Source organism: Mustela erminea, chromosome 18 (assembly GCF_009829155.1).
Source record: "Mustela erminea isolate mMusErm1 chromosome 18, mMusErm1.Pri, whole genome shotgun sequence".
In the NCBI taxonomy this organism is placed as follows: domain Eukaryota; kingdom Metazoa; phylum Chordata; class Mammalia; order Carnivora; family Mustelidae; genus Mustela; species Mustela erminea.
Genome location: NC_045631.1, coordinates 5,669,602 through 5,697,596, shown reverse-complemented (window position 1 = coordinate 5,697,596; position 27,995 = coordinate 5,669,602). Strand labels below are relative to the sequence as shown.

Sequence of the window (27,995 nt, the reverse complement as noted above, 5' to 3'; positions counted from 1 at the left end):
GGCCTCACCCTTTCCATAACCCTAGTAATGACTGATCAGTTCTCCACTTCTATAAATGTGTCTTTTCAGCAGTATTATATAAATGGAATAATTTATCAAAACTTTCACCTTCTGGGCTTGGCTTTTCACTAAGCAAAGTTATTTGGATATTCACCCAGGCTTTTCACTGTACCAAATTGTTGATTCCTTTTCATTGCTAAGTAGTATTCCACAGTATGTGTGGTAGGCAGAGTAAAGACCCTTCCAAATATGTTCACATCTCAATCCCTATAACCCGTGAAGATGTGACCTCATGTGGCAGAGGGGATTCTGCAGATGTGATTAAGATAGGAGTTTAAAGTGGGGGTGGGAGCTTATCCTGGATTATTGGGGTTGGAAGCAGGCAGGAGAGTCAGAATCAGAGATAGATTGGAAGATGCTATGCTGCTGGCTTTAAAGATGGAGAAAGAAGCCACTGGTCAAGGATGGGAGAAGCTGGGAAAGGCAAGTGAGCCTTTCCTACCTTCTTCCCTCGAACCTGCAGAATAAATACAGCTCTGCCCAAATCTTGATTTTAGCTAAGTGGCACCCATTTCAGATTTCTGACCTCTAAAACTGTAAGATAAATTCTTGAAAGCCAGTAAGTCTGGGGTAACTTACTACAGCAGTAAGACAGGATAGATGGCCATGGTTTGTTTCCCCATTTTACCCACTGAAGGACATCTGGGTTCTTTCCGGGTTTTGTTATTACAAATGAAGCTGCTCTAAACATTTATGTGTAGATTTTCCTGTGAAATTAAGTTTCTATTTCTCTGGGATAAATACCCAGAAGTGTAATTCTTAGGTTGTGTGGTATTGACATATTTAGTTTTTAAAGCACTGCCCAGCTGTTTCCCAGAGTGGCTGTTTTATATTCTCACCGGCAATGTGTGAGTTCTTCCTTTTATTCACATCCTTGCCAGCATTTATAGTTGTCATTCTTTTTTTTTTTTTTAAAGACTTTATTTGTTTGACAGAGAGAGTACAAGCAGGGGAGCAGCAGGCAGAGGGAGAAGCAGGCTCCCTGCTGGGCAGAGAGCCTGACACGGGACTCGATTCCAGGACCCTGGGATCACACGACCTGACCTAAAGATGCTTAACCGACTGAAACACCCAGGCGTCCCGTGTTATCATTCTTATTTTTGAAAAAAAATTTTAATTCCAGTATAGTTAACATGCAGTGTTATATTAGTGGCAGGTGTACAATACAGTGATTCAAGAATTCTGTATATTACTCAAGGCTCATCATGAGAAGTGTATTCTTTTTTTTTAATTAATTTTTTTTTAAAGATTTTATTTATTTATTTGACAGAGAGAGATCACAAGTAGGCAGAGAAGCAGGCAGAGAGAGAGAGAGGAGGAAGCAGGCTCCCTGCTGAGCAGAGAGCCCAATGCGGGACTCGATCCCAGGACCCTGGGATCATGACCTGAGCCAAAGGCAGCGGCTTAACCCACTGAGCCACCCAGGCGCCCATGAGAAGTGTATTCTTAATCCCCTTCATCTGTTTCACCCATCTCTCCACTCACCTCCCCTCTGGTGGCCATCAGTGTGTTCTCTCTAGTCAAGAGTCTGTTTTTTGGTTTGTCTCTTTTTTTTTTTCTTTGCTTATCTGTTTTGTTTCTTAACTTCCCCACAGGAGTGAAATCATATGATATTTGTCTTTCTCTGACTTGTTTTGCTTAGCAGTATACTCTGTAGATGTCTTCACGTTGTTGCACATGGCACGATTTCATTCTTTTTTATGGCCGGGTAATATTTGTGTGTGTGTGTGTGTGTGTGTGTGTGTGTGTGTGTATACCACATGTTCTTTATCCACTCATCTGTGGACACTTGGGCTGCTTCCATGTCTTGGCTATTGTAAATAATGCTACAGTAAACATCGGGGTGCATATGTCTTTTTGAATTAGTGTTCTTATAGTCTTTGGGTAAATACCCAGTAGTGGAATTACTGGATCATATAGTTGTTCTATTTTTAACATTTTGAGGAATCTCCATACTGTTTCCCACAGCGGCTGCAGTCGTTTCCATTCCCACCAAACAGGGCAAGAGGGTTCCTTTTTCTCCACATCCTCGCCAACACCTGTTGTTTGTGTTGATTTTAGCTATTCCGACAGGTGCGAGGCAATTTCTCCTTGTGGTTTTAATTGCATTTCTCTAATGATGAGAGATGTTGGATTACTTCTTTTTTGGTGTTGAGCTGTATCAGTTCTTTTTTTTTTTTTTTAAAGATTTTATTTATTTGACACAGAGCGGCAGGCAGAGAAAGAGAGGGGGAAGCAGGTTCCTTGCGAAGCAGAGAGCCCTATGTGGGACTCGATCCCAGGACCCTGGGGATCATGAACTGAGCTAAAGACAGAGGCCTCAACCCACTGAGCCACCCAGGTGCCCCCAGCACTGTTTTTCTGAAATGCTGTCTTTCCCCCATTGACTTGATTTTGTACTTGTCAAAAATCATTTGAGATATTTCCACTTTCTTTATTCTGTTTTGTGTGTCTGTCCCTCTACCAATAACACACAGTCTTGATTACAATAACTATATAATTTCTGAAATTAGGGAAACTGCTTCCTCCTCCTTAATTCTTTTTCAAAATTGTCTTCACTATTTTAGTTTCTTTGCTTTTCCACATAAATTTTAAAATGATCTTCCCTGTATCTACAAAAGGTTCTTGCTGGGATTTTGATAGGGATTGCATCAAACCTGTATACGAATTTGAGTAAAATTGACATCATATGATGTAATCTTCTAATCCATGAATATGGTATGTCCCTCCATTTATTTCTGTATTCTTTATTTTATCTTATCACTGTTCTGTAGATTTCAGCACACAAGTCCTATACATGTTTTGTTAGATTTATATGTAGGTATTTCATTTTTTTTTTTTTTTAAATCTAGAAAAATGTTTCTGTGGCTGATGTCAAAGAAATTTTCTCTCTTCTCTTCCAGGATTTTTATCGTTTCACGTCTCACATTTAGGTCTTTGATCCTTTTTGAGTTAATTTTTGTATGTTATTAGAAAGTGGTCCGTTTTCATTTTTTTGGTAAATGTGCAGTTTTCTCAGCACATTTATCTATTGAAGGGACCACCTTTTCTCCCATTGTCTATTCTTGTCTCCTTAGTCATATATTAATTGACCATATAATTAAGGGTTTATTTTGGGCTCTCTGTTTTGTTCCATTGATCTATGTGTCTTTTTTTGTTCTAATAACGTACTATTTTCATTACTATAGTTTTGTAGTGTACCTTGAAATCTGGGGTGGTTATACCTCCAGTTTTCTTCTTTCTTGGGATTACTTTGATTATTTGGGGTCTTTTGTGATTCTGTATAAATTTTAGGACAATTTGTTCTAGTTCTGTGAAGAATGCTATTGGTAATTTGATAGGCATTGCATTGAATCTGTAAATTGCTTTGGGTTGTGTGGACATTTTCAACAATATGGTTCTCCTAGTCCATGAGCATGGAATATCTTTCCATTGGTTTGTGTCATCTTCAGTTTCTTTCATCAGTGCCCAGAGCTTTTTAAAAGTACAGGTCTTTCACCTCCTTGGCTAAGTTTATTCCTAGGTATTTCTCTTCTTTTTGGTGCAATTGTAAATAGAACTTATTCCTAGCCAAAAGGCCAAGAAGCAATTAGAGTAGTTTTCTTAATTTATCTTTCTGCTCCTTCATTATTAGTGTATAGAAACAATATGAATTTCTGGGTATTTTGTATCTTGCAACTTTACAGAATTCATTTTTTACTTTTAATAGTTTTTTTGGTGGAGTCTTTAGGGTTTCCTGTGTATGGTATCGTGTTATCTGCAAATAGTGACAGTTTAATTTCTTCCTTACCAATCTGGATGCTTTTTATTTCTTTTTCTTGTCACATTGCTGTGTTTAGGCCTTACAGAATTATGTTGAATAACAGTAGTGAGAGTGATCCTTCTGTCTTGTTCCTGATCTTAGAGGAAAAGCTTTCCAGTTTTTCAGTATATAACTAGTTGCTTCTCTCTGGATACTTTTAAGATGCTCCCTTTATTTTTAATCTTTGACATTGTCATATGTCTTGGTGTAGACCATTCTTGAGTTCATCTTATTGGGGACTTTTTGTGGTTCCTGGACCTGGATATCTGTTTTCTTGTCCAGGTTAGGGGAGTTTTCAGCTATTATTTCTTCAAATAAATTTCTGGCCCCTTCTCTCTCATCTCCCTTCCGGCAGGTGAATCTGCTCCCCGTCTGTCAGTACTATCCCTCCCCCATCATATGTAGACTCTCTATCCTTTGTTGTGCAGAAGCTGTTCAGTCAGCCCTCACTTCCTCTTCAGGAGGAATTGTTCTATATATAGGTGTAGATGCGGTGTGACTGTGGAGGAGTTGAGTTCAGGGTCTACTTACATCACAATCTCAGACCCTCCCACCCCCATCTTTTAGGGTTGGTTTTTTTGGTGACAAGTTCCTTTATGATTTTCCTTCATCTGAAAATGTCTTGATTTCCCCATCATTCCTAAAATATTTTCTCTGGACATAGGATCATAGTCTGTGTGATACCTCACAGGAGGGAGATAGCAGAAGGAAGTCTGCATATGGATTTCTCCTACTCCTTCTGTGACCTCTTCCTCCATGATCCAGCTGTGTGTGTATTCTTACTGGCCCATGATAACAGTCTCAGTCATATGTCTACTGTATGCTGAGATCCAGTCTTCAACCATGGGAGTGATCTGGGGACAGAATCCCCGACACAACAGCATATTGTTACATCTTGTTTATTTATTTGTTCTGACAGTTCTAATCAGTACTTTGGATGCTTGGAACATTTATAATTAATGTAATTATCAATAGGACAGAGTTTAAATCTACCATATTTTACTTACTTTAGTGGTTGCCCTAGGACGGGGTTGGCAAGTTTTCTGTAAAGTGCCACATAGTAAATACTGTCGGCTTCATAAGCCACATGATATTTGTTGCAGCTATTCACCTCGTCAGTTGTTACACAAAAGCAGCCATACACAATGGGTGAATTAATGGTTGTGACCATATTCCAGTAAATGCTTGCTTACAGAAACAGGCTGTGGGCTGGATTTGGCCTGTAGGCCAGTAGTTTGCTGACCCCTCCTCTAGGATTTACTGTTGATGTCTTTAAGTTATCACAATCAACCTTCAAATAATACGCCACATGACGTACAGCATAACAACTGTGTTCTCCCCTTTCACTTTTTATGCTGTCGTTGATATACATTTTGGTTCTACATATTATAAAGCTGATAGTAATTATTATTTAAAAAAATCAATTATTTTTTTATTATTTTACGTGATAAAAATATCTTTAATACAGCTCACATATTTAATATCTATGGAGTTGTTAATTTCTTTGTGTAGATCCAGATTTCTTTATGGTATCATTTTCCTTCCATCTGAAGAATTTCTTCGAACATTCTTACATTTTAGGCCTGCTGGATATAAATTCCCTCAGTTGTCTGAGAACATGCTTACAGGCATACCTCAGAGATATTGTGGATTTGGTTCTAGACCACTGCAAGAAACTGCATATTGCAATTAAGTGAGGCAAATGCATGCTCTGGTGTCCCAGTGCATGTGAAAGTTATGTTTACACTGTACTGTAATCTGTTCAGTGTACAGTAGCATTATGTCTAAAAAGACAATGTATATAACTTAATTTAAAAATAATTTATTGCTAAAACTGTCAACCATCATCTGACCTTTCAGTGAGTCCTCATCTTTTTGCTGGTGGAGGGTCTTGCGTCAGTGTTGATGGCTGCCGACCACTTAGGATGGTGGGTGCTGAAGGCTGAGGTGACAGTGGCAATTTCTTAAAATAAGACAACAGTGAAATCTGCCGCATCAATTGACTCCTCCTCTCACAAACAATTTCTCTGTAGCATGCGATGCTGTTTGATAGCATCTGACCCACAGTAGAGCTTCTTTCAAAATCAGAGTCTGTTCTCTCAAACCCTGCTGCTGCTTTACCAGCTAAGTTCATGGAATATTCTCAATCCTTTGTTGTCATTTCAGCAGTCTTCACAGCGTCTTCACCAGGAGTAGTTTCCATCTCAAGAAATCACATTGTTTGCTCATCAATAAGCAGCAACTCCTCATCCTCTGAGGTTTTATCAGGAGATTGTAGCACTTTGGACATGCTCAGGCTCTACTTCTGCTTCTAGTTCTCCTGCTGTTGCCACCACATCTGCAGTGACTGCCTCCACTGAAGTCTTGACCCTCATAGTCATCCAGGAGGGTTGGAATCAAGTTCTTCCAGAGTCCTCCTGCTCATGTTTATATTTTGACCTCTTCCCATGAATCACAAATATTAATGGCATCTAGAATGGTGAATCTTTCCCAAAGGTTACCTACTGACTTTGTCCACATTCATCAGAGGAATTTTACTATCTATGGCAGCGAGAGCCTTATGAAATGTATTTCTTAAATAGTAAGACTTGAAAGTTGAAATGGCTCTTTGATCCATGGGCTGCAGAATGGATGTGTTAGCAAGGGTGAAAACAACATAAATTTCACTGTACATCTCCATCAGAGCTCTTGGGTGGCCAGGTGCATGGTTAACAAGCAGTAATATTTTGAAAGACATTTTTCTGAGCAGCAGGCTTAAAATATTCTGTAAACCATGTCATAAACAGATGGGCTGTCATCCAGGCTTTCTTTTTGCATGGATAGAGCACGGGCAGAGTAAATCTAGTATCATTCTGAAGAACCCTGGGATTCTCAGAATAGTAAATGAGCACTGGCTTTAACTTAAAGTCACCAGCTGCATGAGCCCCTAACAAGAGAGACAGCCTGTCCTTTGAAGCTGTGAAACCAGGCATTGACTTCTCCTCTCCAGCTGTGAAAGTTCTAGATGGCGTCTTCTTCCAGTAGAAGGCTGTTCCATCCACACTGAAGATGTGTTGCTGAGTGTAGCCACCTTCATTAGTCATGTTAGCTCCATCTTCTGGAGAACTTACTCCAGCTTCTACATCAGCACTTGCTGCTTGACTTTGCACTTCTACATTGTGGAGATGGCTCCTTTCCTTAAACCTCCTGAACCAGCCTCTGCTAGCTTTAGACTTTTCTTCTGCAGCTTCCTCACCTCTCACAGCTTTCATGGAATTGAAGAGCATTAGGGCCTTGCTCTGGATTAGGCTTTTGCTTAAAGGAATGCTTGGGCTTGTTTGACCTTCTATCTAGACCACTAAAACTTTCTCTGTGTCAGCAAGAAGGCTGTTTCTCTTTCTTACCATTTGTGTGTTCAGTGGAGACGCAGTGTACTTTCCTTTAAGTACTTTTCCTCTGCATTCAGAGCATAGGTAATCCATTTGGTGCAGTGGGCCTAGCTTTTGGCCTATCTTGGTTTTCAACATGCCTTCTTCACTAAGGTTAGTCATGTCCAGCTTTTGATTTCAAGTGAGAGACATAGGACTCTTCCTTTCACTTGAATACTTCGGAGCCATTGTAGGGTTAAAGTTGGCCTAATTTCAATATTGTTATGTTTCAGGGAAGAGGGAGGCCAGTGGAGAGGGTGAGACAGAGGGAGGCTGGTCAATGGAGCGGTCAGAACACATAAATATTTACCAAGTTTGCTGTTTTAAATGGGCCTAGTTGGGGGACCTGGTGAGGCACCTGGGTAGCTCAGTTGGTTAAGGGTCTGCCTTGACTCAGGTCACGATCCCAGGGTCCTGGGATTGAGCCCATGTCGGGCTTCCCGGTCAGTGGGGAGTCTGCTTCTCCCTTTGTCTCTCCACCTGGCTTGTGTGCTCTTTCTTGCTCATTTCCTCTCCAAATAAATAAAAAATATTTTTTAAAAAAGGTAAATGGGCACGGTTTGTGCACTCCAAAGCAATTACAATAATGATATCGAAGATTACTGATCATAGGTAACCATAACAAATATAATAATAAAATAGTTTGAAATATGGTGAGAATTACCAAAATGTGACACAGAGAAACAAAGTGAGCAAATGCTGTTGGAAAAAAATGAGACCTATAAACTCGCTTGATTGCAGGGTTTGCTATAATCCTATTTGGGGAAAAAAAAAAAAATCTCTGAATCTCAGTAGAGTAAAATGCTAGAAAATGAGGTATGCCTGTATTTAGTTTTCTTTTTTGAAAGGTTTTTTTTTTTGGTTGTCGAAGAGTTCTGGGCTTATTTATTTATTTTTTAGATTTATTTATTTGAGAGTGAGCAGGAGAATGAGAGCAGGGTGGGGAGAGGGAGAGAGAATTTCTGTCAGACCCCTCACTGAGCAGGAAGCCTGCCACGGTGCTCGATCCCATGACCCTGAGCTCATGACCTAAGCTGATATCAAGAGCCAGACCCCAACTGACTGAGCCACCCCGCACGCCTATAGTTTTCTTTTTGGTGCTTTTCCTTTAGTACCTTCTCTCTCCACTGTCTCCAGCTTGCATAGCTCCCTACCAGAAGTCTGCTTCCATTTCTCTCTCTGCTCCTTTGCATACACTTCACCCCACCTCCTGCCGTGCCCCTCATCCCACCTGCTTTGCCCTCAGGTTTCACCAACTTCATCATGAGGTACCTCCACATAGTTTTCATTAGGTTGACTCTACATGGGGTGTTTTGAGCTTCTTGTGCCTGTGGGTTTATAGTTGCTGACAAATTTGCAAAGCCATGGCCCTTATTTCCTCAGGTATTTTTTTCTGACCCTCCCCATCACCTCCATCCTACTGGGGCTCCAAGGACATATGTTAGATCACTAAATATTATCCCACAGGTCCCTGATGTGCTCTTCACTTTTTTCCAGTATTTTTTCTTTTCCCCTCACTTTGGATAGTGTCTTTGGCTATGTTTTCATCAGCTGTAGGTCTTCTGAAGGTCTCATTTTTCATTCAGCTACTATATTTTCCACCTTTGTATGTTCTTCGTATATGTTCCATTTGTACTTCATCATATTCCCATTTTCTTCAGTCTTCAACATACACAGCGAACTCAGGATCTTGTCCTAACCTCCTTGCGTGTGAATTCCATCATCCCTGCCATTTCTGGTGCTTTTCTGACCCACTTTTCTTCTGGATATGGGCTATATATTCCCGCTTCTTTACATGCCTGTAGTTTGTTTTGTGTGTGTCAGACACTATACATCTTATATTCCTGAGTGCTGGATTTCATTATATTCCTTTAAATAGTGCCAGAAAGATTTACTATTTTAAAAAAAAATTAATTAATTAATTAATTAATTAATTTGTCTGCAGTTAATTTACTTGAACTCAGTGGATCTGTTGGTGGTTTGCATGTCAGGTTTGCTGCAGGGGGAGTACAAACCAGCTTTCAGTCTTAGTCTGGGTCCAGTTCAGTCCTTTTACTAAGTTGATACCCTTCTGAGAATCCTCCTTGAAACTTCCTATGTTGTCGCTGTTTCGTTTTTTGTTTTGTTTTGTTTTTAATCTTTGTACTCCAGCTAGTGGGAACACAAACTATTCCCAGCTCTGTGTGAGCTCTAAAAATTGTTCTCTCTGCTCCTGTCTTATGGTTCCCTCCCAGCCTTGGCTAATTTTTTTCCTCACTTATGTGCAGAGCTGTAGCCAGCCAGAGTTTCGGGGGTTCCCTCTGCAGATGTCGGAGGCTTTTTGTCTGGGCAGCTCCCTGTCGTAGGCACTCTGCCCTAGAAACCCCACTACTTTGGCCTTCATGAGCTCTGGTCTGTGTGCTCAGTTCGGTAGAACTGTGGGGCTCTTTTCCTGAATTGTAGCCCAGAAACTGCCTCCCCATAGTAAGCTTGTACAGTGAAGGGATCGCCTTCCTTCTTCCCTTTCAAGACTCACAGTCATGTCATTTCATGCTTGTCCAAATTGCTGGATTGTACACCATCAAGAGTGAGCCCCAGTGGAAACTGTGGGCTGTGGCTGATGGTGATAATTTAGTGTAGGCTCCTCTTTTGTAACAAATGAGACCACTCTGTTGGGAGATGTGGATAGTGGGGCAGGCTGTGTGTGGAGATAGGGAGTATGTGGGAAATATCTCTATGTCCCTCTTGATTTTGCTATGAACCTAAAAACTGCTCTAAAATAATTAAATCGTGGCGCCTAGGTGGCTCAGTGGGTTAAAGCCTCTGCCTTCGGCTCAGGTCATGATCCCAGGGTCCTGGGATCGAGCCCTGCATCGGACTCTCTGCTCAGCGGGGAGCCTGCTTCCTCCTCTCTCTCTGCCTGCCTCTCTGCCTACTTGTGATCTCTGTCTGTCAAATAAATAAATAAAATCTTAAAAAAAAATTAAATCTTAAAAAAATGTGCCATACTTAATTTTTAACACCATTTGGAAATCTGAAGTCATTTCGATAAACATCAAATGTGTAGCTTGCCTTTCTTAAAAATTTCTCACATCTGCTTACAACAGGGTGTTAATTCATTCTGACCATGATTTTGCATTTGCTAATTGAATGTGGAAGTGAGAGAGACTTCGAGAATGTACTGTGTCTGAGGTTTTGCCAGTTTGAGAGTGAAGAAAAATTCCGGAAAAGAGGAAACCATTCGTCTTGTAGTTGGTTTCTGAGGTCAGTATTCCCATGACCTTGAGCTGAAGGAGGAATGGCTCACTTTCATTGTAGGGGCTGAGAAGAAATGACCCCACACAAGTTCACTAAGTCTAAGTTGTGTCCGTTTCTTAAGAGAGAAGAAAAGTATCGACTCTAGGACAGTGTTTCCCACAGGCTGTTCAGCAAACATCAGTTTTCTGCGGTGTTGCCAGACTGGCTGGGGTGGGCAGTCAGGAAATTTCTTTGGCCAAGCTCTGGGCCAGTGGGTCCTTCAAGACTCCAGCTATAGTAACATACAGAAACGTGTTTGCATTTGTGCGAGCCTGATTTTCTCAAAATTCCTCCTGCCTGGATCCTCTGCGCCGCTGATTAATATCTGTACTTGCTTGCTTGCAGGTCAACAGTCAACTAAAAGAAAACTGACCAAGTGAATGCTGAATCCCTGTCTTAGGAACATGCTGCATTACAGGGTCCTGTGACTTGCTTGCCGCATGTCAGCACGGCAGGTGAGTCTGGGCGAACGAAGGCAGGGGGTGGTGTGCGGAGAGGGGTCCCTTATTGTAGATACGAAGGCTAGCAGGCTGTGACCTTAACCACTTTATTCATCCCTATAAAGACATGCTTTCATAATCGAGTAAAAACCTTATTTTTCCTATAGGTCTCCATTCTTTGGACCCCGTGAGCCGTGTTTTTTTTTTTTTTTTTTTTTTTTAAATAATAAAGCTCAGATGCCTAGGCTACAGTTCAAATGTAGGACTCAAACCTCCAGAGGGCCAGGAGCGTCCATTCGGAAAGGGCACCCCTGATGGGTCTGAAGCAGCTGGTGCCCTGGGCTCACAAGGGGGTCAGCAACACCCACATCGTCCTCTGCGAGTGGCCACAGGGTGCACCCTGTCCTGACGGTCAGATCCTATCTACTTTTTCTTCCTTCTGAACATGGTCTTTGCAGCCAGCTTTCACTTTTCTGGAGCAGGGGAGGAGGAGGAGGAGGGAAGTGGGAACGAGATGGGCAGTGCCCCTGAGGGTGACCACAGCCCACCCGGCTGGGTCTTCTGACAGAGTGCCGGAGGACCCGAAGGCACACGGGCCAGGGCGGCAGCCTGCTGAGGGGTGACTGTAAGTCATCAAAGCGTCAAAGCAAGGCCCTATCAGATCCACACTATCAAGTCAGCGCCCAGTGGCTCAGAGTACAGAGCTGGACTAGTTCTCCAAGTCAGCGAGCTGGAGCTCAAGTCTGAGTGTCCTTCGTGTATTCAGAAACCGATCTGGTGATTTAGCCACGGGCAGCTTAGGAAACAAAAAGTCTGACGTCCTAAAACATCTGAATAATGAAACACGGTTCTGGGAGCACCTGGGGGGCTCAGTCGGCTGAGTGTCTGACTTGGACTGAGCTCACGATCTCGGGGTCCTGGGATTGGGCAGCAGGGAATCTGCTTGTCCCTCTCTCCACCCTTTCCTATATGACCTTTATTTTGTTGACGGAGGTTCCTGTAACCCTACTTTGTGGAGGGTTTTTTTTTTTTTTTTTTTTTTAAAATCATGAATGGTTGTTGTACTTGACCAAATGCTTCTTCTGCATCAACTGAAACGATCATGGGGTTTTTATCCTCTTATTTATGTGATGTGTCATACTGATTGATTTGTGAATATTGAAGCACTCCGTCTCAGAAATAAATCACACTGGATTGTGGCGAATGATCACTTTAATGCATAGCTGGATTCAGTTTTCTAGTATTTTGTTGAGAATTTTTGCCTCCCTGTTCATCAGAGATGCTGGCCTGCAGTTCTGATTTTATGTGGTGTCTTCAATCTGGTTTTGGTGTCAGGGTGACGCCAGACAAATGGAACGAATTTGGAGGTTTTCCTTCCTCTTTTATTTTTCGGAAGAGTTTGAGATGAATAGGTATTAACTCTTCTTTAAGGTTTGGTAGAATTCACCCAGAAAGCCACCTGGTGTTTTGGGGAGTTTTTTGATTAGTGGTTTAATTTCGTTGCTGGGAGTTGGTGTGTTCAAATTTTCTATTTCTTCCTGATTCAGTTTTGGGGGGTTATATGCTCCTAGGAATTTATCCATCACTTCTCGGTTGTCCCAATTTGTTGGCATATAATCTTTCATCATCTCTAACAATCTTCTGTATTACTGAAGTGTTGGTTTATATTCCTTGTCTTTCATTTCTGATTTTGTTTGTATCCATTCCCCACCCGAGAGAGAGCGTGCTTGAGCGGGCTGGGGAGGAGGAGAGGGAGAGAGAATCTCAGCAGGGAGTCTGATACGGGGCTAGATCCCAGGACCCTGAGATCATGACCTGAGCTGAAACCAAGAGTTGGGTGCTCGGGATGCCTGGCTGGCTCCGTCGGTAGGTGTCTGCCTGCGGCTTGGGTCATGATCCCGGGGTCCTGGGATTGAGTCCCAGGTCGGGTTCCCTGCTCAGCTGGGAGCCTGCTTCTCCCTCTGCCTCTCCACACGGCTCCTGTTCCCTCTCTCTCTCTCTCTGAAAAATAAAAAAATCTTTAAAAAAAAAAAAAAGAGTTGGGTGCTCAACCAACTGAGCCACCCAGGCACCCCCTCCCCCGCTTTTTTTTTTACATGAGTCTGCTAAAGGTTTATCAATTTTGTTGATCTTTTAAAAAAAAATCTCCTGGTTTCATTGATCTGTTCTATTTTTGTTTCTCACTTTGTTTTGTTTTAGTTTTTATTTCATTTATTTCTCCTCAAATCCTTATTATTTCCTTCTTTCCACTGGTTTATTCCTCTTTTTCTAGCCCCGTTAGGTGTAAGGTTAGGTTGTTTGAGATATTTCTTGCCTCTTGTGGTAGGCCTGTATGGCTATAAACTTCCCATTTTGAATTGTTTCTTCTGCATTCCAAAGCTTTTGGATTGTTTGTGCTTTCATTGTCATTTGTCTCCATGTAATTTTTAAAAAAGATTTTATTTATTTATTGGAGAGCACGTGCTAATGCACAAACAGTGGGGATGGGTAGAGGGAGAAGCAGACTCCCCACTGAGCTGGGAGCCCGATGCGAGGCTTGCTCCCGGGGCCCTGGGATCATGACCTGAACTGAGGGCAGACGCTTAACCGACTGAGTCACCCAGGCATCCCGGGACGTCTCTGTGTATTTTTTTTACTTCCTCTTTGATTTCTTGGTTGAGCAATTCATTGTTTAGTAGTTTCTTATTTAACCTCCATGTGTTCTTTCCAGATTTTTTCTTGTGGTTGCTTTCTGGTTTTGTAGTGTTGTGGTCAGAAAAGATGCGTGGTATGACTTCGATCTTTTTGAATTTGTTGAGATTGTTTTGTGGCCTAATACGTCATCTCTCCTGGAGAACGTTCCATGTGCACTTGAAAAGAATGTGTATTCTGTTGTTTTAGGATGGAATATTCTGAATATTTGTTGAATTAATCTGCTCCAATGTGTCATTCAAACCCACTGTTTCCTTGTTGACTTTCTGTTTGGATGATCTCTCCGTTGATGGAAGTGGGGAGTTAAAGGCCCCTACTATTATTTTATTACTACTGATTATTATTAACCGTTTTAAGTATTTGGGTCCCCCCCATGTTGAGTGCATATTTACAATTGTTGGGGTGCCTGGGTGGCTCAGTTAAGCATTGGCCTTCAGCTCAGGACATGATCTCAGGGTCCTTGCATCAGGCTCCCTGCTCAGTGGGGATCCTGCTTCTCCCTCTCCCTCTTCCCCTGCTGTGGGCTCGCTCACTCCCTCGCTAATAAATAAAATCTTTAAAAAATATTTACAGTTGTTGTATCTTCCTGTTGGATCGTCCCTTTATGATTATTAAGCGTCCTTCTTTGTCCCTTCTTAGTCTGTTTCAGAGTCTGATTTGTCTAACGTTCCCGGATAAATGCGTCTCCATCCCTTCATTTTCAGTCTGCATGTGTCTTTAGGTCTGAAATGAGTCTCTTGTAGGCAGCAAGCAGATGGGTCTGATTTCCTTATTCATTCTGGAGCTCTGTGTCTTTTGTCGGGAGGATTTCGTCCATTTACAACTGAAGAATTCTTCATAGGAATGTATGTCCTTACTGCCATTTTGTCAGTGCTTCACGATTGTATGTATACGTCTTCTCCGTTCCTTTCTTCCTTTGCTCTCTCACTGTAAGTCGGCTGGCTTTCGTTATCTGTTTGCATTCCTCTCTGTTTTGTGCATATTTGTTACAGGGTTTTGACTCAGGTTTACATCTTCTGCATATAGCAGTCTATAGGACATTAGTGGTTGCTTAAGTATGAAACCTGGAAGCACTAAATGCTTACTCCTTCTTCCTCCGTATTTTAGGTATGTGGTGCCATGCTTTATATCCTTTTATCTTGTGAATCCCTGGAATGATTTTTGTAAGTATAGTTGATTTTACGGCCATTTTGCTTCCTCCTTTTCCTATTCCTGCTTGTGGCCCTTCCTTTCTACTCAGAGAGTCCCCTTGAACATTTTCAGTAAGGCTGGTTGAGTGGTGACGAATTCTCTTTTCGTCTGGAAAACTGTCTCCTTCTATTCTGAATGACAGCCTTGCTGATGAGGGCGTTCTTGGCTGCAGATTTTTTCCTTTCAGCACTTTGAATATATCGTGCCACTGCCTTCTGGCCTGCAGAGTTCCTGCTGGAAGATCCGCTCACAGCCGGACGGGGTTTCCCTTGGATATCACTGTGCTCGCTTTGAGGCACCTCTTTGGATGGGCTCTGGCCTGGAGAGTGTTGCGGGGGGGGGGGTGGTCTGCAATGTGTGTGGGTGTGCAGCGTTGGCGAGGTTTATGCACCGGTTCTCTGTAGGAGGGGACCCGCTGCTGCCCTGGGGATGGGCCGGCTAGGTTGGAGGGGTAGATCTGCAACGTGTGTGGGTTGGGGGAGACGTGGTCTTAGAAAGGTTTGCACTGGTCTTCTGGAGGAGGGAACCCACGCCCTCAGGCTGGAGGCAGTGGGGTGTAGCGCAAGCACATCAGGTAGTGAATGTGCCCACGCTGGTTCCCATAGGCAGCAGTGTGGTTTCGCTGGAGGCGGGGGAAGGGAAGTGGCACATGGCAGCCCCTTTGTTCCTGCAGGAGTCTCCCTAGCATCTCTGCCTCTCCAGACTTGCTCTGAGATCGTAACTGACTCTCCCGCCCCTGTGCCCTAGGCATATTTCAACCTGCTGCTTCTATAGTCTATCTGTACGGCTGTTTGTGTGCTGTGCCCCCTCCTTAAGGTGGGGACTCCATTTCCTCTTGGCCTCCAGCTCTTCCAGAGCTGAGCCTGGTGATTTGTAAAATTCCAGGGTTTTAAGTCACACTGGTCATAGGAACTCATGTAATTTGGCCTCTCTGGTTTCCAAAGCCAGGTGTGAGGGCTCCTCAGTGTGATGGTCTGTTTCTCCCCCTTCCCTGTGTCCGTGGCTGCCTCCCTCCTGTGGACGGCCACGGCTGCTTTAGCTCCCCACTGTGTCTTCACCCTTCCCACCCTCTTTGCTGTGGCCTCTTTACCTTTAGTTGTGGAGTCTATTCTGCCAGTTTTGGGGTTGTTTTCTGGGTTATTTATACTGATGTGTTGCCTAGCTGTATCTGTGAGGGAGGTGAGGTTGGGGTCCTCCTACTCCACCGTCTTCCTAGTCTCTTTCCTAAGCATGGTGTTTAACTTACACTTACAGAACATCTCAATTTGGACTAGTCACATTTTAAGTGCTAACCTATCATTGGCTGCTCCTGTAGACAGTGAAGGTCTAGGAATTTAGCTTCTTGTAGAATTTTTGTCCTTAGGCAGAGGACTTTCTGGGTCCACTGGCATCAGAATATGGCCCTTTGGAAGTTATACCTAGTTGATATAAAGAAAGAAATTGGCCTTTAGGAATTTTGTACATCAGGCTTTTGTGCATTTGGTTATTGGGAGTCAGTACCTTTGACCAGTCAGCTCGGACCACTTGCAGAACCTGTTTTCACTGTGTAAGGCTCAGAGCTAGATGTCTTACTGTGGTGAGTTTCCAAGGCAGTTCCTCTCTGTGGGAACATGGTTGTGGTAACTGACCTCTTTTCAGTGCCTACCCTATCTTCCTACACCACTTTTGTGGCTCAAAGCCTCTACAGCCCTTGGGCTTAGCATACTATGCCTCCCAGTTCAGCAGATACTTTTTGGCTGGTAGCCTTATGGTTTCCCGTCCAGCCAATTATGAATGGTTACAAATACAAGTTTATCATAAATGCTAGGAGTACTGACTTCATGATTTAATTAATTTAATTAATCTCCTAATTTTGATGCCCCATCTGATGTGCTGGGCAGCATGAGTGGCCCTCTGTCCTCCTGTATGCCAGCTGACCCTCTCCCAGAACTTGAAACTGACTGTTCAACTCTTAATCTCACAGAACAAACTGAGGGTTGCCAGGGGGAGGGAGAGGGTGGTTGGGCTATGGACACTGGGGACTGTATGTGCTATGATGAGTGCTGTGAAGTGTGTAAACCTGGTGATTCACACACCTATACCCCTGGGGCTAATAATACATTATATGTTAATTTTTTTAAAAAGTGGCTGTTCAGGAGACTCTCAGTCCGAAAGTCCCCTCTGCCCCCTGCCAGGTGAGCCAGTCAGCAGAGCCAGCCGAATGTCCCACAGTGGCTGGCTGGGAAGCCAGGAACGCTCACTGCTGCCACATCAGACAGCGCACTGTGGGGCCCTCCCGTGGACCCCTAGACTTAAGAACTCTCCCTTCCCTGACCTCTGCTGCCCTTCCCCTCGCCCGCCCCTTCCCCCATCTTTCTCCTCCATGTGCTCATCTTAACACTGTGCTCCACAAATGACCCGTCACCAGAATCACCTCGCTGCTGCTTCAGAGTACAGGTTTCCTGGCCCCGGGGGGAGCTGGGACATGTACTGTGAGAAATCCCCCAGGGGGTCCAACAACCAGGCCGCGAGACTGGGTTTAGGTGACGGCATTTAAAAATATCTCTTCTCTAGCTCCCAGAGGGACCAGGAGAAAAAGGCCACCCGAGGTGTCCTGACGGCCTGTCACCACATTGACTCACCTTCGTGGAACCTCTGCTCTGGCGAGAGCAGGGGACTCGTAGAGCAGGGTGAGGGCACCTCTGTCGGCTCCTCTGGAAGGTTCTTCTCCTTGGCCCCACCCATTGTAGTCCCCCTTTCTCTGCTGGCCCCTCCCCGGATGCCACAGCGTTCTTTCTTCCTTTCTCTTCCCGCATCTCTCTGTGTGCCTTCTGTTGTGACCTGCCTGCCTGCTCATTCTTCCGAGGCCGACCTTCTGCAGAGGAAGGCCCCCCTCTCAGTCTCCGGCACCCTCCAGTGGGGAGCGCTTAGACCTGCCCGGGTAGCTCTTCGGTCCGCTTTGCCTGAACTAGACTGAGAGCAAAGAGAAACCTCTTTGCCCATCCCCTTCCTCTCCGCCCAGGCGTAGTCTGTGATTCCTGACACCTGACCACGGCCGCAGCTCTTGGAAGAAAAAATGAGCGAGCTGGAAGGCGGATGGGTAAACAGACTGTGCCCAGTTGCACGGACCCTATAAGCTGGGATTGCCGCAGACCTCCCCGAGTCCCTGCTATAGACACCCGCGTGCCGCAGTAATGGGGCTGCATCACGTGACCCGCCAAGCCCTCCTTCACCCTCGAGATCGTCCTATGGAATGCTGCATTTCGTTCGGTTACAAGCTGGTATGTAATTTGGAAACATCACCAACTGCTGTCTTCAGCCTCCCTTTCAGCCCGTCCTTTCTCCTTGCTTCCCTCCACCTGTACTGGGGACGAGGAGGAAATTACCAAAAGGCCCACTAATTCAGAATTCGCAGCCTTGTTTCACGGTTTCTAGGGAACCACTTGTGACAGAACACACAGTTGTTCCTCGTGCGCACAGGGACCTGTGGCGGTGTACATCCGAGCTACAAAACTGGGTTCTCCCCTCCCCTCTGTCTGGGCCCAGTTCTGTTCACGAACGCGCCCGTGTATGCTGACGACAGCCCCTTCCTCAGCTCCTGAGAGGCAGCAGGACCCCCGTGTAGCTGCCATGGAGGGGCACGGTCGGCATAGCCAGGCCCCTGACACGGTTCCCTCCTGGCACATCGAGGAAACTTACGTGAGGCGCTGGGGACAGAAACAGACTCAAGCAGGGTCTTGGGTCTTTCCTACAACCTCGATGTTGTAAAAGACAGTTCTTGCCCCTGGTGGCTCGATAATAACTGTCAGCTGATACTTCGGAGGTACTTACTACCCACCAGGGACTGTTCTAAACACTTGATGTAAATGAATTTATTTCCTCCTTTCCAAAGCCTTATGAAGTAGGACCATCGTCCCTGTGTTATAGGTGGAGAGGCGGAGGCCCAGCGAGATCCAGGCCACTTTAAGGCCACACAGCAAAGAAGTGTAGGGACCGGGGTGACCCCGGGCCACCTGGTTCTAGAACCTCTCCTATCCAGTGCTCCTTTGCCCCCGACGAAAGCCACTATGTCAGCAGAAGACACCAGGCTGTCAAAACCTCCTCTTGCTTCCTCCTCAGGCAGCTCGCGTGCGCTGACCGGCCGGTCTAGCACGTTCTGACTTCACTACGGCTTCGCTCATCGTAGAACTTTGGTCTTGGAGCCTCTGCAGCCCAGCCAGACCCTGGTTTCTGGGAGGGACGCCGTCCCAGGCATTCGGATTGCTACAGGACAGCTCTCTAGCTCGCAGGTCCCGGCACCCCCTCTTCCTCTCCTCTGGGCGTCCGGCTGTGTCCTCTGGCTGTGCCCTTTCCCACCAGAACCCCTACCCCTTACCTTCAAGCCGAGGTCCAGCTCCGTCAGTGAGCGCCGGATCTCGCGGGTGAGGACATTCATCCGCTCACACTCCTGGAAGGCGACCACGATGTAGGGGCTGCGCTCCTCCACTTTGGCCAGCAGCTCTGCCATGTTAAACTCGTCCGTCATTCGCTCCTGGATTTCTTCCAGGAGGGCCTTGACCTGCCCCGCGATGGGAAACATGGGGTTAAGAAGGGCTTCTAACCCCCCAGGACTCCGGTGCCCTGTGACCCGCTGGTCAAGATGCCGGTCGGCCGTCCCAGGACTGTACTCCTGCCTGCTCAGGTCAGCCGGCTCAGGCCGTGGGAACCGACCGTGGGCTGAGCAGCTAAGAGAACAAACGTCCCGTTTGAGTGTGGCTTTCCGAGAGTCGGGATTTGGGGAAACCCAGGGGCTGGCACTTCGCGGTGGGGATCGAACTGGAAAGACTCGGGGTCGCGCTGGGGGCTCGCCCCGTGAAGCTGGAGCAACAAGCGGAGGGGTGAATGGATGTGTGTGCTCAGGCTCCCCATTCTCTCTGTTTCCCTGAGGCCTCACTGCACTTTCTGTCCTCCGGTCCTGGGCGAAGCAGCCCCCTCTGTCACGGAGGCCTCCTCCCAGCCCTACGGTTCCTTTCAGCACAGACTGTCAGCTAATTAGACCAAGGGAGCTGGAACCCCCGGGGTGTCTCTCCCGGAAGACTGGAACCGAAGTACAGAGATCCTGGGTTATCCCGGGGCAGGCACGTAGAGGCTGAGTCTGCCATTTTGCAGTACATGAGTAAGCCCAGGAGGTCTGCCAGCAGAGAGAGAAAAATGGAACGAGTGCAGACATAACAGAACATGTGGCCGGGGGGAGGGAGGGCGCCAGCGAGAGGAAGCCAGCCCTGCCGGGGTCACGAGAGCCGGGCTCCTGGGCACCTGCTGGGGTGGGCGTTGCTCATCATCTCCTGTGACGGCTTGTGAGACCCCCTCCTCCCCACGGTCCTGGGGTGCCGTCACGAGTCCGAGCCTCCCGCAGTCTAAGGCGGCCAGCCAGCTCCTCATGCCCAGGAGCGGGAAAATGTGCATCTCGAGTCTGAGATTCAGGGACAGGTTGTGGCCAGAGCCACTGACCCGAGGGCCCAGAAAGGACGCTCTTCTTTCTCCCTGGGGCCCTGGAGCCGTTGGGTTTCTGTCCTTTCTCGGGTTGGTTCCTTTGACACAGTGGGCTCATTTCTTGCCTGTTTCAGCTAAATTGGTCTCTGTTGCTTGCAGCCAAAGACCCTTGGCTGAGTTAGTACCATTCTGTTAGGTATCACCCCCGTGAGTGTGAGCAAGTCAGCTGGGCCTCCTTTTTTTTTTTAATCTAAAGATTTCCAAGAGCATCTTTCTTCCCCCGCGCCTGTCCCCCAGCTCCCAGGGCTGATGCAGAGATCAAATCGAGGGACCTGATGGATGTGGCAGCGTCTGGAAGTTGTGCAGAGCTACAGAGGGATTATTAATATTCACTTTGCCTCGAATTGTTAACACACAATACCGTCTCTCGGAAAAGAGCTGATGTCTAGAAAAGGAAAGTAAAGCCTCCTCTCCCTGTCAGAAAGGGCTCTCCGGAGCCACCATAGCAAAAACCAGGACAGAACTTTAACAGTACCTGAGGGCTGCTGCTGCCAGAATTATATCCCGTTTCTGTCGCTGGAGCGGAATTTGAAGAAATAGCCCTATATCCGTGAGCTGCCACTCGGACACCACACACAGAGACGAAAAGATAGCCTGGAGGCGCGGTCCCAACAGACACGGAACTCGGAGAAACAGAGTTCTCTTCTGTCCCGAGTGGGGCGAGCAGGATTCGGAGACCAGGCCTGAGGTCAGGGAGGGCTGCTAGGGAAGGGAGGGGTGCCCAAGGGCCTTCCGATGGGAAGAGCGGGCTGCAAGGGATGTGGTCTAATTTTTTTCCACAAGCAAACTCCTCTGCCTTTTTATTTTTTCTTTTTGAGAAATAAAACGGTTACCGTAAAAAGCGAAGCATTGTAGATACTTAGAATATTAGGAACAAAATCCTGTCACAATCTTGTCTCTTCCCTCTGAGGCGGGAGAGAGAAGGTTGACGGCTCTGTGTGTCTAATCCCCGCAGACGTCCTTCAACACACAGAACTCGGTCCGTCTCGTACCGAGGATACTTCTCCGTCCTCTCTTCCTCTCCCTGTGCCCACTCCAGCCTCCCCCCTTCCTCTGCTGTTTTCATTGGTCCTTCGTATTACTGTGACTTCGTACCCCTCTGGCCCCCTCTTCCGTCCTCTCTTCCTCCTCACCTAAGAACTCGTCGTGTATTAGCAAGATCGCCCCGTTCCCAGTGAGCGTGGCAGAATTGCTCTTAGCTTGTCTCTGACTTCGTTCACGGTGTTTTAAGCTTCGCACATCTTTTAAATTTTTCCAGTCACCAGATTTGTCAATCGTTATCGATTTGGAGTTGTTTTTAAAAAGGTTTTGTTTTTAAAAAGTTTTGTATGATCATAAACTCATTCACCAGGCTTTCTTTCAGTACTTGTTACGTTTTCATTTAAAAATATTTCATTGTGGCCATCTGAAAGGTGCTGTGGTACAAGGAGTCAGAGCACCTGTTTTGCTTTCCTCAACAGGACAAGCCACTTGTCCAATACTAGGGAAATCCAGTCAAGGGCCTGTGGGGGACACAGACCCCCTTATCCCCTATACAGGAAGGGTGTAGGTTTGAGGGAGGCCCTGCAGCCAGGGCTGGATTGTGTCCCCCTAAAGCACATGTTTTAAGATACCCCCGCCCCAGTATCTTAGAATGTGACTGTTTGGAGACAGGGCCCTTAAAGAGGCAATTAAATTAAAATGAGGCTATGAGGGGCCCTTACTCAATCTGACTGGCGTAGGAAGAGGACAGATGCACAGAGAGACACAACAGGGGCCCATGAGCTCAAGGGGAAGGCCTCACGAGGCCACAGGAGAAGACCGCCATCCACAGGCCAAAAGAGAAGCCTCAGAAGAAAAGCAACCTTGCTGACACCTTGACCTTGGACTTCCAGCCTCCAGAGTGGTGGGAAAATACACTTATTGTCCAAGCCTCCTGGTCTGTGGGACTCGGTGATGGCAGTCGGGCAAATTAATGTGGCCAGGCACCCCCTGATGAGTAGAGGCACTTGGGGACAGCAGTTCCAGCTCAGGTCATCGGAGGAGCCCGCAGAGTCCCCAGAAGAACATCCAAGCGGGGCCTGAAGACGGTGGGAGGCAGCCGTGTCTGCCCCCCACTGCCCGCCTTGATGCCTGGAGGCCCAGCGGGACACCTGTCCCAGGTTCTCATTCAGATGGAGGCGGGCAGGGAGCAGATCTGCGCTGTGTGCCCCTCTGGGTCACCTCCATGTTCTCTGTTCTTTGCTGCTCTGCTGAGCTGTTGTGTCGGTGTGAAGGAGGACGTGTGAGCCCAGTGCTTAACACACACACACACACACACACACACACACACACACGTCATTCCTGGAGCTGGACACGGGGGATGAGGACCTTCCGGGAACCGGCAGCTTCTTGGAACCCTGCCCGGAGAACCCCGTCTTTTCCTTGCGTAGCCCTGGCCTTTTTCAGCGTTAGGGCTGGAACAGTTTTCATTCCAGCTGGCTTGGCTTCTGGGCGGCATAACCTTTCTTCTCAGATTCTATCTGACGCCATCAGATAGTGGGGTCGGCTGAGCGGTGTGATGCAGAGCAGCCTTCTCGAAGGACGCTCACCAGCCGGGTCACCAGGTTCCCGTGCCTAACCCGACTCCAGAGGCACAACTCCAGGCTCCTGGGCTCGCCCGGGGGTGTACTAAGATCTGAGGACCACCCCATGGTACCACTCCACACCTCTGAACAGAAGTCCAGCTACTTCACTAGGAGGCGGGTTGTTTTCCAAAAATCAATCCCTGGAGCCTAGAAGTCAGTAACCACACAGCTTCCCGATCTTCAGTCTTTCCTCGTAAACCCAGTTAAAGGAATCCAGGCAGTACTAGGGAGCAGAATGGGGGGAGTGAGGGACATCGCTCAGGGAGAAGTTTCGCTGCGGCTCCTTCCTGTTCTGCCCTCACAGCATGCACCCCAGGAGCAGAACCCTCAGATCACCTCCGGGGGTGTGACCTCACCCCAAACCTGACCCCAGTCTGCCCTTCTGCCTTCCTGGCGTTTCTGCAAGTCCCGTGCCTGCAGCCCTTCCTCACCTGTGTGTTGGAAGACTTCCTGATCCAAGTTCACGCAAAAAGAAGGCATTTTTGTTTTCGAGTGACTCCGCCCAGCGAGCCTCTAGTTGGTGGGGTGCGGGTGGCTCTCGTGAGTGCAGCCCCGACCCTACACGGGGTCAGCTCACTAGGAAATCATGAGGTCCCTTCCTAGCTCCCCACACCCACCGCTGTTCCTGCCTTTCTTCTTTTGGGCAGAGAAATGGACTAGAGATGGTCTTTCGGTGAACGAGAGAAGCAAACCAAGCCCCGTGGCAGGTGCCTCTGGTGACTAAGCCGGATGACCAGTGCAGTGGGTCAAGCCATGCGGCCACAAGCAAGCGGAAGGTGTGCAAGGCATGGTCTCCGGGGCCACGGCGGCCAGCAGGAGGAGCTCTCGAGGGCCGTCCTCGGGCTCCCGGAAGGAGCTCTGGCCATCCTCCTCCCTGCCCACCTACCTTTTCTTCCCTTGTGGCGCCTGCTCCGGCTCCGGCATGGCCGTCCCGGGGCTGCAGCTCCAGCACCGTGCGGAAGAGCTTCTCCGAGGTCTGGGTCAGGAAGCCGATCTCAGCATTGGGGTGCAGGCCGTAGAGGTAGGGCGACTCGGCAGGCAGCTGGTCGTCGATGTACTGCAAGTCAGGGCTGAAAGTGACACAGGAGCCCAGATGCGGCTCCCGCCTCCCCCCCTCCCACTCCGCCCCCGGCTACTGCCAGCCTCGCCCTGACACCCTCTGTCCCTGCATGTCCGGCCGGGACCTTCCAAGCCCGAGCGGGCATTCTCGTCTTCAGGAAGCACAGAGGCCCCGATCTGTCTCCAGTCTCCCCAGCTCAGCCTGCTCCCAGGTCTGTACCTGTCCCTCCCTCTGCACACCTTCCGAGTCCTGGAGAAATACTCCACTTTGCATCTTACTCGAGCCCTCCTGCGGCCCCCGCCTTCTCTCCCTTAAACTCCTCTCTCTCTTCCCCATTGATCTGATCAGAGATGACAAACCTAGATTCAAACATGGAACTGTGCACGCAAAATAAAAGTGAGAATCGAGCCTTGGGACAAGGCGAGTTTTGCTGTTAACCAGGGAATTCCGGCCTCTGGCAAGAATTACTTGAATTAAAACAGTTTCTAATTGTACCATCCGAACAACACATCCCTGTGCTCAGTGACGGTGGGCCACCGTCGGCTGTCCCTATAAGCTCTGTCCCTACTGCCTTCTCCGAATGTTTTCTGGGTGCCCTCCGGTTCTCTCCACCACCGTGAGAAAGGGCTCCTCAGGGTGAGCTCCTGATTCGATTTTGATTTCCTACTGTGTCCTCTCGTCTAGGTAAAAGATGGCTCGTTCCTTAAAGGCAAATTCGTGTGTTTAGTTTTGTATTTCTTCCAGCCCCCAGCACACCCCTGAACTCTTGGTCGGTGCCCTGCAACCACCTGTAAGCTGGTGGATTAAAGAGAGATGTAAAGAAGATGAAAATCCGTCTCAGTCATTCAGAACCGGCAAACTCCGCCATTGCCCATCCCCAGCTCGAGCCTCTTGTCGGACGGCCCCGCAGACACTAGGGGGCGCCCTTGCACAACTTTCTCTGCCTTCCGGTCAAGCAGTTTTTAGAAATTCCTTCTTTTCTTTAAATAGTCCTAGTGTTTGAAATTTCCTTTCACAGGTTCAAGTCTTTCTGGTTTGAATGACTTTGGCAGTTTATCTTTTCCAATTTTATCGTTTTTTAACAAAAATATTTATTGAAGTAATCTCTATAGCCAACGTGGGGCTAGAACTCATGACCCCAAGAGCAAGAGTTGCCCCCTCCTCCGCTGCTCCGACTGAGCCAGCCAGGCCCCCTTCTGTTTAAATTCTATGAATTCAAAACTTTCTCTTTAAAGTTTGTATTCATGTTTCTGTGACTGGTATTTCCCTTAAAGCCGGTATTCAGAGTTATTTTAGGCTTTTTTTTTTTTTTTTAAATTTAATTATCCTTTAACATATCTTCCATGGCAGGCTTAATAGGCAAAGATGGTCACTTTAAAAATAGCTGTGGTCATAGCCAAAGGAGAACTCAAAGTGACAGCCCAGAAGAGCTCCCTAGGAATGTGTGCGCGCAGGGGCCTGTGTTTACAGCAGCCAACAAAGAACAGGAGGGGTGAGTGATCTGCCCACGCGGTCGGGGCCCTCTGAAGACACTTGGAATCACTAACATAAACTTACTCAGAGTTGGCTAAGTCCTTAACCTGGAGTTTTGCTCCTAATGGCTCTGTCAATATCCCGGATGAAAACAATCAAATGAATGCCCCAGATGTTATTTGTAGAAAAGAGTAATGAATAGGGTTATTGAACCAAACATCAACAATAGAAAGATCTATTGTATTGCTAATTGGAGGCTGGGAATCCTACCGCTCTCAGATCAAACAGGGCAAACTTGGGGCTGAGCACCACACTCCATATAAGCTCTGTTCTACAGGTCTTTCTTCCCTGGTCCTGTGTGAATGTCCCTGGTCCTGCAGGACAGACTTGAAGGAAGCCCCAGGTCCCATGATGGTACCTGATGGTAGCCAACGAGATCCATGTTGCCCGGGAGCGGGAAACCCGGTGCCAGAGACAGCTCTCCTTCTAGCATTTCTGGCCTGATGAATTCCTCCAAATATGTCCTGCAGAGTCTCCTGTCCCAGTCATCTGTGATGTGGCCTCCGTACATGATCTCTCCAAAGAGGTAGCGCAGATCATCATAGGGGACCTGGGAGACGGGGAAGAAAGGGCTCCGCACAGACATCGGGGCTGCCCTTGCGTGTGGGCAGAGTGTAAGCCACAAGATGGGATGATTTTCAAGACAAGGAGCAATGCTGTCTGCACCTGCACAGCCACAGCACCCCGGGGAGCTCGGTAAATGCTTGAAAACTTACTTACATCCGAGAGTGAGGAGAGGCAAGGTGCCAACCCCCTTGCGTATATGCCTTCCCTCTTTCATGGTCATTAACGGTGGCCAGGAAGTCAGGCTCCACCTGCAAGTCCCTCCCATGGCAAACAGCACACGGGACAAAGTAAAGACCAGGGAACGTTCCTAATTTCATACCACTTCTCAGCATATTCATTTATGGTCTCCTCCCAAGTTCAAAGTGACTGAAATGGAGCAGGCGAAGTTAAGATAGTGATGTCAGTTGGGGAACCATGTGGGGAAAGCCTTGTGTCCGTGCAGAGAATGAAGAGGGGGCGTCTGGGGTGGAGCTTCCCAGGGCCCCGGAGCTGGAGGCTGAGTGATGGCTTGGGGCGTCTGGGCCTGATTTACGTTTCCCACCTGCAAGCGGAGGGGGCCTTGCTGATGCTATGTTTGGTCTGTGAACAACAAAAGCCTGGATGGTCTCGACATGCCCTTATGTGGAAGGGCATGGGCTGTTAGTAGAAGTTTTCTGTGAATTGGACACAACAGAGAAGAGAAAAGTTCTGTGTTGGCTAATTCAACCAGGAACAGGTATCAGGTGGGCATGGTCTGGTGGGTCCTGGGACACAGACTCAAGGGACTCATTCGCACCAGGCATGAGTCACTGGTTTGGTTTCCTGAGCTTTCTGAGCCCTAACCTCACCGTGGTGCCCTTCTCGGCCTCACGCTGCTGGCCTTCCTGTACTCGGATTGGGTGTAGACCATTCACACCGCGTGCTCTTTCTCCCTGTGCCGACTGCCTCACCCTTCTGAGGGGTGGCCCCGCCCCTGTCCCCCACCCCCGCGGCACTGGCCAGAGACTCTATACCTTTGCGTTGGCCTCCAGGAAGTTGTAGAGCACGTTCACAGAGATGGTGAGGTCCCCGGTGTTGAAGGGGTAGGACCGATTCCATCCCTGTGGCCCGAACTTCCGTCTCTCTGCCACCACCCCGTGAAAGTAACAGAGAGCAAACAGGATGCTCTTAAACTCCGTCTCCCGGGAGCACATCTCCAGCGTGTCCTGCAAGGGAGGTGTGGCCTCCAACGTTAGCACAGATCTGCTGTTGCGCAGCGCGGACCAGCGCGTGGGTTATGGCGGATGGAAGTTGGCACTGGAAAGTCTTCCTGTAGATCCTGGTTAGGTCTGGAGCTACAGTGCGACTACAGATTGCACTGCGGGTGGGCGCGGGCTTAGGGTCCGAAGGGACCTTGGGGAAGGGCTGGGCTCTAGTTTAGAATCTGAGTTAAGGTTTTAGATTCAGGTTCTTACAGGGTTTGGTTTGCAACTGACGTCTGCATCCCTGGACGTACCAGTTAAGTCCTCCAGCATAGCTGATGGCAAACGGGGTCATGGGTCGTGAGGGTCGCGTGTGACATGGGAGTGACACTTTGGGCGGGGGTGTGGGTCGGGACTCCTATAGCAACATCTCGGATTTCTCCCCTTCCTGTCCGCTCTTCTTGCCCACAGCGGAGCCAGAGCAGGTGTGGTCACGGCCGGTGCGACCGAGGGGGAGGAAGGGAATCGGAGCCGCGAGACAAGGAGGAACCCCATGCCCTTCGCCATACCACCTGCTCCCCTAAACTTTAGCATGGGGGACCAGCCACGCGGCTGCGGGAACAGGAGCGCAGAGGGGTCCTGCCTGCCGTGCGTAAGATGGTTGGGGGGGGATGAGGCTCATGAAGAGGGG

At 47.7% G+C, this 27,995-nt stretch overlaps 1 protein-coding gene and 1 long non-coding RNA gene across 8 annotated transcripts in view; one reads left to right on the top strand and one right to left on the bottom strand.

Moving 5' to 3' along the window:
* The window catches only part of LOC116578519, a 30,419-nt gene extending 11,192 nt beyond the window's left edge, over positions 1 to 19,227 (top strand). For 2 of the 3 annotated variants that reach the window (XR_004280921.1, XR_004280920.1), the window contains exons 2-4: positions 10,891 to 11,000; positions 17,869 to 18,127; positions 18,774 to 19,227. This is a non-coding gene — a long non-coding RNA (uncharacterized LOC116578519). Of the gene's footprint in view, positions 1 to 10,238; positions 11,001 to 17,868; positions 18,128 to 18,773 lie in introns of those variants that run through there. The other variant, XR_004280919.1, reaches the window with a different exon arrangement.
* Positions 1 to 27,995, bottom strand: part of DNAH9 (dynein axonemal heavy chain 9) — a 318,732-nt gene that overhangs the window by 9,698 nt on the left and 281,039 nt on the right. For 4 of the 5 annotated variants that reach the window (XM_032322973.1, XM_032322975.1, XM_032322976.1 and 1 more), the window contains 4 exons: positions 27,137 to 27,328; positions 25,936 to 26,127; positions 23,871 to 24,041; positions 19,222 to 19,404 (listed from right to left, as the gene is read on the bottom strand). In XM_032322973.1, the coding sequence (XP_032178864.1) occupies positions 19,222 to 19,404; positions 23,871 to 24,041; positions 25,936 to 26,127; positions 27,137 to 27,328 (738 nt within the window). Of the gene's footprint in view, positions 1 to 18,095; positions 18,211 to 19,221; positions 19,405 to 23,870; positions 24,042 to 25,935; positions 26,128 to 27,136; positions 27,329 to 27,995 lie in introns of those variants that run through there. The other variant, XM_032322974.1, reaches the window with a different exon arrangement.